The sequence below is a fragment of the Myotis davidii genome, unplaced genomic scaffold (genome assembly GCF_000327345.1).
Source record: "Myotis davidii unplaced genomic scaffold, ASM32734v1 scaffold821, whole genome shotgun sequence".
Lineage (NCBI taxonomy): Eukaryota > Metazoa > Chordata > Mammalia > Chiroptera > Vespertilionidae > Myotis > Myotis davidii.
Window position 1 is genome coordinate 2,559,359 of NW_006295269.1, and position 10,351 is coordinate 2,569,709.

At 40.9% G+C, this 10,351-nt stretch overlaps 1 protein-coding gene across 1 annotated transcript in view; it reads left to right on the plus strand.

Annotated features, from left to right (window-relative positions):
• TMF1 (TATA element modulatory factor 1) overlaps window positions 1-10,351 on the plus strand; it is a 36,591-nt gene that overhangs the window by 21,654 nt on the left and 4,586 nt on the right. Inside the window, exons 9-14 of the mRNA XM_015567947.1 lie at window positions 747-939; window positions 1,799-1,868; window positions 2,078-2,170; window positions 3,891-3,992; window positions 5,449-5,601; window positions 7,198-7,323. Coding sequence (XP_015423433.1) covers window positions 747-939; window positions 1,799-1,868; window positions 2,078-2,170; window positions 3,891-3,992; window positions 5,449-5,601; window positions 7,198-7,323 — 737 coding nt within the window. The remainder of the gene's footprint in view (window positions 1-746; window positions 940-1,798; window positions 1,869-2,077; window positions 2,171-3,890; window positions 3,993-5,448; window positions 5,602-7,197; window positions 7,324-10,351) is intronic.

Sequence of the window (10,351 nt, forward strand, 5' to 3'; positions counted from 1 at the left end):
AGTTTTTCCATATCTTTGCCAGGATTTTGTGTCTCCCTGTTTTTTATTTTTCATATGTTTTTATTTATTTTAGGGGGTGGGGAGGGAGAAAGAGAAACATCGATGTGAGAGAGAAACATTGACCAGCCGCCTCCTACATGGTTCCTACTGGGGATTGAGCCTGCAACCTGGGTATGTGCCCTGACCAGGTATGGAACCACTGACCTTTTAGTGCTGGGACAATGCTCAACCAACTGAGCCTCACCAGCCAGGGCCCTGTTTTTTTATAGTCGTCCACACAGGTGTGCAGTGATATCTATTATGATTTTAATGTGCATTTCCCTGATGACCAATCATGTTAAACATTATTTCATGTGCTGCTTTTATTTTTAATTTATTTTTATTGCTGAGATGTTTATTTTCTATTTGTGCATTCTCTTCAGTGAAATGTCTGTTCAAGTCTTTTGCCCATTTTCTAATTGGGTTGTTTGTATTTTCACTGCTGAGATTTGAAACTTCTTAATATATTGTAGATACTAGTCTTCGATAGTGTGGTTTGCATTTGTTTTCTGCAAGTCTGTGGCTTGTCTTTTCATCTTGTTCACATAGAGCAAAAGTTTAAAATTTGGAAAAAGCCCTGCCTCGGGCAATAAGCAGTTAAGAGTTTTAAGTGTGGCTACTTGCATCATTGAAAGTCAGAACTACTCGGTGTCTTGGCCTCTTGGGTATCTGTGTATGTGAATTTTCTCTTTTTATCCTCCATGCAGGTGAATCTCAGACCTTGTTGGCAGCAGCCGTTGAAAGAGAACGTGCGGCTACGGAAGAACTCCTTGCCAACAAAATTCAGCTGTCTTCCATGGAGTCCCAGAATTCTCTCTTAAGACAAGAAAACAGTAGATTTCAGGCCCAGCTAGAATCAGAGAAAAATAGGCTAATAAAACTGGAAGATGAAAAAAATAGGTGAGCATATTTCTTGAGTTATTTTTGGTACTTGATGACATTATAAAGCACTTAAAAACATGTGCCGTTGGCTTTTAGCTACATGGCCCTGAGAACTGAAAATACATACTCTTAGTGTTTAAAGTTAGGGCCATTAGTAATAGGATGTTACATCAAGACATAGTACTGGGATTCATTGCATCTTACACGTATTCTGGAAATTGTGTTGCATGTTCTATATGTGCATTTTCCAGAGAAAAGGTTCATTGCTTTAATCAGATTTGTTAAAGGAGTCTGTAACCAGAAAATAGTTTGGAAACATATTGGAGTTATTTCATTGGAGTTATTTTTATATTACAAGGGTTTTAGCAGTGTTTCAGTCTTTCTAAATAAATGTATTGGTTCTTTGGAAACCACAAGCTATAAAATACATCCACCTGAAATTATATAGGGCTATCTTTATATAAAGGCTATGATTAGTGCATTTTTACCCTCAGTTCTTTCTTGGAAATTTTACTTTTAAAAATGTAGTGAAGTAAAAATGCTTTATAAAGTAAAATACCTGAACTTTTGCAAACGTTTTCATTGGACCCCCTAACAACCTTTTGCAGAATCTGAACATATGGAATGGTTGCATTCAAAATTCTTTTAGGAAATTTCTTTTAAATGAAATCTTAACCCAAAGCACCAATAAATACAATGCACAAAAGTAGTAGTTTGGCTTCTGAGTAAAACCCAAGTCATCTGGAAAAAAGCAACAGTAGGAAAATCAGTCTGGTAATAAAAATGACTATATATATGTAGCTGGAGTTAATAAAATAGTGAGTTTTTAATAGTCTGTACTGTCATCTTTTTTGTTTCATTTCCTTCTGCTTAATAGGTACCAGGTTGAATTAGAAAACCTAAAAGATGATTATGTGAGAACACTGGAAGAGACAAGGAAAGAAAAGGTATTTCTGTTAGTTGTTGACTCACCTGTTAGGGCTAGGGGATGGTAGCAAAGTAATGACAAGATGAAATGAAGGAACTTACTGCTTTTGGGACTTGCTCTTTAGTAGTAAGACAACTAGGTATATACTTTATGCTCCTACTTTTGAGATTGACTTTTGGGGATGATTTAGTATCATAGGAATTATCTAACTGTATTTCTGTCTATTAGACACTGTTGAGCAGTCAGTTAGAAATGGAGAAAATGAAAGTTGAACAAGAACGGAAGAAAGCCATTTTTACTCAAGAAGCAATAAAAGAAAAGGTATTGAATTTTTTGGTGTAACCAGTTAGTAGCTGTTGTGATTAATCATTGTTTTGTAATTTTAGTTGCACTTTATAAATAACATTTCTAATGTCTAAAATCAGTAGGATGATAAACCCTATTAGTGTAATCAGTGTCTTGTTCAGAGTAGATCCAAAATATTTTGAGTTTATCCAAACAGATCTGTGTTTTCTGGGATTTGAAGTGTAGAACCTCTTTTTAAAGTGAGTTTCCTATATTTAAAGTATTGGCAGGTACTCGGTAGTTAGCATAATATATAGAAACTACCTGTGTCAACATTGAAATTACCTTTTACATTTATTTGGAATTTTAAAAAATACACTAAAAATAAAGTAGATAAGCCAGAAACTTTTTAAGGTTTATAAAACTCATTGGTAATCTTATTCTAAGGGAACAGGTTTACCCCCACTAGCATGGCTCAGTGGTTGAGGCTCAACCTATGAACCAGGAAGTCACAGTTCGATTCCCGGAGAGGGCACAGGCCCAGGTTGTGGGCTCAGTCCCTGGTGTTTGGGGCATGCAGGAGCAGCCGATCAATGATTCTCTCTCATCATTGATGTCTCTCTCCCTCTCCCTCTCTCTCTCTCCTTCTCCCTTTCCCTTCCTCTCTGAAATCAATTTAAAAAAAAAAAGAAAAGAAAGAAAGAGGTTTAGTCTGCCCTGGCTGTTGTGACTCAGAGGTTATAGCATCAGCTCATGCACTGAAGGTTCAATTCCCAGTTAAGGGCATGTACCTGGGTTGCAGGTTAAATCCCTAGCCCCAATTGGGCTGTGTGCTGGGGCAGCCAATTGATGTGTCTCTCACATCAATGTTTCTCTGTCTCTTTCATTCTCTCCCTCTCCCCCTTCCTCCCTCCCTTCTACTCTCTCAAAAAATCAATGGAAAAAATATCCTCGGGTGAGGATTAAGAACAACAACAAAGGAAGAAATAGGTTATATAATAGGAAGCAGTGAGTTCATATAATTGTTTTAACAAGAACATTTTCGCCCTAGCTGGTTTGGCTCAGTGGATAGGGCGTCGGCCTGTGGACTGAAGTGTCCTGGGTTCAATTCCAGCCAAGGGCACATGCCTGGGTTGCGGGCTCAATCCCCAGTGGGGGGCATGCAGGAGACAACTGATCAATGATTCTCTCCCATCATTGATGTTTCTATTTCTCTCTCTCCCTTCCTCTCTGAAATCAATAAAAGGAATACGTTTTAAAAAATACATTTTCATTCCATTAAAAATAAATCAGATTATGTTGTTGCAATATACATGAGTCCCTAGATCAGCGGTTCTCAACCTGTGGGTCGCGACCCCTTTGGGGGTCAAGCGACCCTTTCACGGGTCGCCTAAAACCATTGGAAAACATATATATAATTGCATATTGTTTTTGTGATTAATCACTATGCTTTAATTATGTTCAATTTTTAATAATGAAATTGGGGGTCACCATAACATGAGGAACTGTATTAAAGGGTTGCAGCATTAGGAAGGCTGAGAACCACTGCCCTAGATGATTTGACCAAGTCTGTCTATACTTTCAGATTACCAAATATTGTGTCTTGCAAGGATAAGACTTCAGAAGTTATATCTGTAACATTTTATGAGGAAGTTAGAATGAGTCTTTGTTGTCATTAATCCTAGAAAAGTTTCTTGTTTTTTTATTTACCACTTCGCTCTTAATCCTAACCAAATTTTTTTCTTACTCCTTAAAGGAACGGAAGCCATTTTCTGTTTCTAGCACGCCTACAATGTCACGATCAAGTTCAATAAGTGGAGTTGAGATGGCAGGGCTGCAAACATCTTTCCTGTCTCAGGTGATGTTTTATTTCATACTAGTGTCCTGGTGCATGAAATTCGTGCACGGGGGTGGGGATGGTTCCCTCAGCCCAGCCTGCACCCTCTCCAGCTGGGGACCACATGGGGGATGTCTGACTGCCGGTTTAGGCCCAATCCTACAGGGATCGGGCCTAAACTGGCAGTCAGACATCTCTCTCACAATCTTGGACCGCTGGCTCCTAACTGCCTCTGCCTGCCAGCCTGATCACTCTTAACTGACCTCCCCTGCCGGCCTCGTTGCCCCTAACAGCCTCTGCCTGGTCACTCCCAACTGCCCTCCTCTGCAGGCCTGGTGCCCTGAACTGCCCTCCCCTGCCAGCCCAGTCACCCCTAACTGCCTTCCCCTGCCGGCCTGGTCACCCCTGACTGCTCTCCCTTGCAGGCCTGGGTCTCCCCCAACTGTCCTCCCCTGCAGGCCTGGTTGCTCACAACTGCCCTCCCTGTGGGCCTGTTTGTCCCTAACTGCCTTCCCCTGCAGGCCTGTTTGCCCCTAACAACCCTCCCCTGCAGGCCTGGTTGCCCCCAACTGCTGTCCCCTGCAGGCCTGGTTGCCCCCAACTGCTGTCCCCTGTAGGCCTGGTTGCCCCTAACTACTCTCCCCTGCAGGCCTGGTTGCCCCCAACTGCCCTCTCCTGCCAGCCTGGTTGCCCCTAACTGCCCTCCCCTGTAGGCCTGACCACCCCCAACTGTCCTCCCTTGCCAGCCTGGTTGCCCCTAACTGCCCTTTCCCTGCCGGCCTCATTGCCCCCAACTGCCCTCGCCAGCAGGCCTGGTCGCCCCCAACTGCCCTCCCCTACAGGCCTGGTTGCCCCCAACTGCCCTCTCCTGCCAGCCTGGTTGCCCCTAATTGCCTTCCCTTGCCATCCTCGTTGCCCCCAACTGCCCTCCCCTGCTTGCCTGGTCATCCCTAACTGCCCTCCCCTGCTGGCCCGATCACCCCTAACTGCCCTCCCTTGCAGGCCTGGTCCCTCCCAACTGCCCTCCTCTGCCGACCCAATTGCCCCTTACTGCCCTCCCCTGCAGGCCTGATCACCCCCAATTGCCCTTCCTTGCAGGCGTGGTTCCTCCCAACTGCCCTCCCCTGCTGGCCTGATCGCCCACAACTGCCCTCCCTTCTGGCCATATTGTGGCAGCCATCTTGTTTGTTGGAGTGATGGTCAATTTGCATATTACCTCTTTATTATGTAGGATATGTGCTTATTCCTAAACTGAATAATGATAAAAGGAATATGCAGGTAGCAGTTAGCCTATCATCATGATCTTGCCATTCCATAGGCAAGTCATCTGAATATTTGTAAAACTGAGGAAGTATAGATGATTTTCTGCCTTTGAGAGTTAGACATTTTAAAGCAAGAATTGACAGATCTTTTGTTTGAACCTTATAAGGGCAGACAGTCTGTACTATCTGAATAACTGTGTGTTTTCTTAACATAGGATGAGCCTCATGATCTCTCACTTGGACCAATGTCTGTATCAGCAAGTGGAAGCAATCTTTATGAGGCTGTAAGGATGGGGGCAGGATCTAGCATTATCGAAAATCTACAGTCCCAGCTACAACTAAGGGAAGGAGAAATTACTCATTTACAGGTATTGGAAAAATTAAATATGCTATAGAAGTAGGTGAAAATTTGAGGGCCAATAAGTATACTTGAATTTATATTCACCTGAATTCTGTGCAAGTTTAGAAATAAAATGAAATAGTGGCATGTGAAGACCAAAATGTATCCTATGTTAATGATAAGGGCTGGTTGGAGAAATTCACCAAGGATAAGAGCCAAGTGAGCCTGCTGAGGGCCAGAACTGGGGAGACTGACTTACCTCCATCACGGGAAATGCTGGGCTGGAGTGGGCTCCCAGGTGTGGTAGCTGCCCAGGTAAGACTTAGGCATCTGGGAGCAGAGCGCTCCTTTCAAGCAGCTTTTCCACACGTTAAAAAAAAAAAGCTGTTGCCCAGCTGGCATGGCTTAGTGATTGATCGTCCATCAGGGACCTAGAGGTCACGGTTCTGCTTACTGGTCAGGGCCCAGGCCCTGGTTGTGGGCTTGATCCCCAGTAGGGGTGGGGTGTTCAGGAGGCAGCCTATCAGTGGTTCTTTCTTATCACTGATGTTTTTCTCTCTCTCCCTCTCCCTTCTGCCCTCTTTAAAAAATCAATAAATAAAACATAGTTTTAAAAAAAGGAAGCTTCTGATCTGAGCATACCCATTTTATTCTTCCTGGATTTACCACTCATATAAGTTGCTCTGACTTCCCGTGAGGAATGAATAGAGCAGTGGTTCTCAACCTTCTGGCCCTTTAAATACAGTTCCTCATGTTGTGACCCAACCATAAAATTATTTTCGTTGCTACTTCATAACTGTAATGTTGCTACTGTTATGAATCATAATGTAAATATCTGATATGCAGGATGGTCTTAGGCGCCCCCTGTGAAAGGGTCGTTCACCCGCCAAAGGGGACGCGACCCACAGGTTGAGAACTGCTGGAATAGAGAGATTAGAACTACAACCTTGTGCACATGAAAGTAAACATTGTAAGTGGGAAGGGAGGAGCCGCTCATCATATCTTGCCTTTTAAAATATAATGTAGTGAGAAATATTAAAACGTTTAAACTATTTTTTGTTAAACTTGATACACTCATAAGTAAAACTTTCCTCATTTATTCCCTTTGTATGACTTTAATAAGTTGAAAATATTACTCTATTAAAGAAGATCTTGAATTGGGAAAAAATAGGTTAGAATAATCTTAATACTTATGTTTATGTAGCCCAGAATGCTATGCTTGAGGGACCAAATGAACATTTTTGGTAGTCTGTCAATATGATCAACACAGTTGGAGATACACTAAAGTATGGTTTTATTTCTCAGGGATTTTGTAGTAATTTAGAATAACTGAAATATATGCTATTTCCTTAAATTAGAGAAAAATACAAGGTTGCATAGTTCAAACAGATGATTGAATTCTCTTTAGTTCTTTGTCTTTCATGGTACACCCTATTCAGTGGTACACCTCTGAAGAAAGTTGAAACCTTTTTTTGGTCACTATTTCCTTTTACTTAAGAGCTACCTCATGGTTATATGCTGTTATATTTTTCTTTAAAAATAACACATTAAATATGTTTACATTAGTAGGAACATTAAATGGGATATATTTTTGTCTAAATTTCTTTCTGATAATGTTTCTCAGGTAGAAATTGGCAGTCTAGAAAAAACACGCTCCATAATGGCTGAAGAGCTAGTTAAATTAACAAATCAAAATGATGAACTTGAAGAGAAAGTGAAGGAGATACCCAAACTTCGAACTCAGCTAAGAGTAAGTATTCTTCACTTAAGGTGAACCTCAGATATTTTAATCCGGTTACATTAAACCTCATATTTTTAATTTATGTAAAATGCATATGTGTTAATGATTTATTTGAAAATTAGAGTATTAATATTTCAGTAAATAACTTGAAAGATAAATCTTTTATCTTGCTTGTCTCATTGTACAGTCAAAGCATTTTTCACAATCATGTTTAATCTCATTTGGAAAATAACTAGATTTTATTTGGCCAAGGATCATTTATAAAACACTTTTGTATTATCTCCATACTACTTGTTTATTGATATTATATATATCATAATTAGCATATTTGGTATTAGTAGTCACTATTAAGCCATATTTAATTTGGGTAAATGCCAGGTAATATTTAAACCACAGTGAACCAAAGAGACTAAAATATCGTCAGATGTGCTTCAGTTAATTGGAGAAATCACTGATTAGGCTATATATGGGGGAAATTGTAGGTGTAGTGGAGCGATGTGGTAAGATTGATAGCCATTTGCCCCGCCAGCGTAGCTCAGTAGTTGACTTATGAAGCAGGAGGTCACAGTTCAGTTCCTACTCAGGGCACATGCCCAGGTGGTGGGCTCAATCCCCAGTGGGGGGCATGCAGGAGTTAGCTGATGAGTGATTCTCTCTCATCATTGGTGTTTCTATTCATGTCTCCCTCTCTTTTCCTCTCTGAAATCAATTAAAATACTTTAAAAAGAAAAGATTGATAGCCATTTGGCTTAGGTTTTGTTTTGTTTTGTTTTTTAGCATTTATAAACATTTAATTAGCATCTTTTGCATTAAAAATATTAAAACACCTACATATTCAGGATTATCTTGTTTTTGTTGAAGGTTTTCACTGACAAAATTTGAGTACTCCATATGGTCCTTTTCTGGATGGATAATGATTTATTCTAAAAATCTAAAGATCTTTGAGTTTGTGCTATTATTCTATCTAATAAAGACGGACTATGCAAATTGACTGTCACTTTGTGACAAAGATGGCGGTGCCCACAGCCAATAAGGAGGGAATATGCAAATTGATGCGACAAAGATTGCGGCAGCCTGACCAGGATGCTTGCGTTGTCGCCATGGCAATGACACAGGCATTCCGCCCCGCCCTCGGCGTTCCGGCCCTCTGGGCAGCACGTGAAGGCGGAAGGCGGCTTTGGGTCAGAGTGAAGGTGGTGCTGGCAGCCAGGGAAAGGAAGGCCTATTCTTGCATAAATCTTTGTGCATCGGGCCTCTAGTTCCTGGATAAAGCTTTACAATTTTATTTGGAGATAATGAAGAATAAATATGAGAGGCCAAGTACCATTCTGACTAGAAATAACAGCCCTGGGTGATCATAGAACACCAGACAACAAGAAATGCAATTCAGATAAAAAATTAACAGAATGAAATGAAAATGTATTTCTCATTGCCTTAGGACATCTCTATATACATTTGACACACTGATGCTTTTGTCTTAGGGTAATCTACTCCACATCCTTGTGGGACATGAAAACACAGTTTTAACAAGAAGCTGTGAATTGATCCCCAGGGACTAATGGGAGAATTTGCTATGGAATTAGGAATGGGGTGGTTTATTCCTGTACTAGAAGCCCAGTGCACGAATTCGTGCACCAATGGGGTCCCTTGGCCTGGCCTGAGGGATCAGTCCAAAACCAGCTCTCTGACATCCCCCAAGGGGTCCCGGATTGCGAGAGGGCAACAGGCCAGGCCAAGGAATCCCACCTGTGCACGATTGGGGCCAGAGAGGGATTCAGGGAGTTGGCCTGCCAGGAAAGGACCACGGGAGGGCTCCAGAACGTGTCCAGCACGTCTTGCCCAGTCCCAATCAGCCAGACCCCAGCAGCAAGCTAACCTACCGTTTGGAGCATCTGCCCCCTGATGGTCAGTGTATGTCATCGTAGCGGGCAGTTGAGCAACCTTAGCATATCATTAGCATATTATGCTTTGATTGGTTGAATGGCCGAAGGGTCAACCGGACACTTAGGATATTAGGCTTTTATTAATAGGAATTAGGTCTTCCATTATTTGCATTTCTGTATGTCTGTGCTGTTTCTGGCTCTGCTCCAATGCTTTCCATGCTGTCTGGCATCCATCAAAGAGAGGGTTGTTTCCTGAATTTGGAAACACCTTCCAAATGGTGGGGGCACAGTGTGAGCAGGAGAGTCCCCATGCCTATGCTGAAGCAGCAATTGAAATACTGATCTGCAATGGACTAATTTATTTATTTTGAAAAATCACTACTTCCATGGCATGTATTCAGATTTGGCTAGCATTTGTTCATGCCTATTTTGTGCAAGAATTGATTTTACATTAACATTTGTTATTTTAATTAAATTGTTCCTTTTAAGCTCAGCTCAACAAAGGGACATATGTTATTACCTGAAATTCAGAAATGAGCAGTGAACTTGTTTCTGTTAACAAGCATAAGTGATGGTCAAGTTTCAATGTTCTAAGCCTCATGATGGACACTTCATTTGTTCTTTTATTTAAATAATTTATTTACAATTTTTATTTAAATAATTTTATTTAAACATACTATTTATATTGTTTTAATAAAGCTGCATGTGCTTGTTATAATTTTAATAGTATAAATAGTAAAATTAAGGTTGTGTTTCTGCCACCCAGAGGCAATCATTAACTCATTTTTGTATTAGGTTTCAGCCTTTTTTAGGGCGTGTGTGTGTGTGTGTGTGTGTGTGTGTGTGTATGAGTGAGTGCATGTGCTATTTTAATGTATTTGGGTTCATACTGTAAATACATTTTATATTCTACTCTTAATCACTTGATATTGTATTGTGAAAATGTTTCCATATTATTAAATTTCCCCAAAGCATACTTTTTATGAGTAATCCTATGGCTATATCATAATTTATTTATTTTATTTTTTTAAAATCTTCGTTGTTCAGATTATTACAGTTGTTCCTCTGTTTTCCCCCCTAGCTCCCCTTCACCTGGTTCCCACTCCACCCTCTGCCCTTACCCCTCCGCCCCCACTGTCCTTATCCATAGGTGT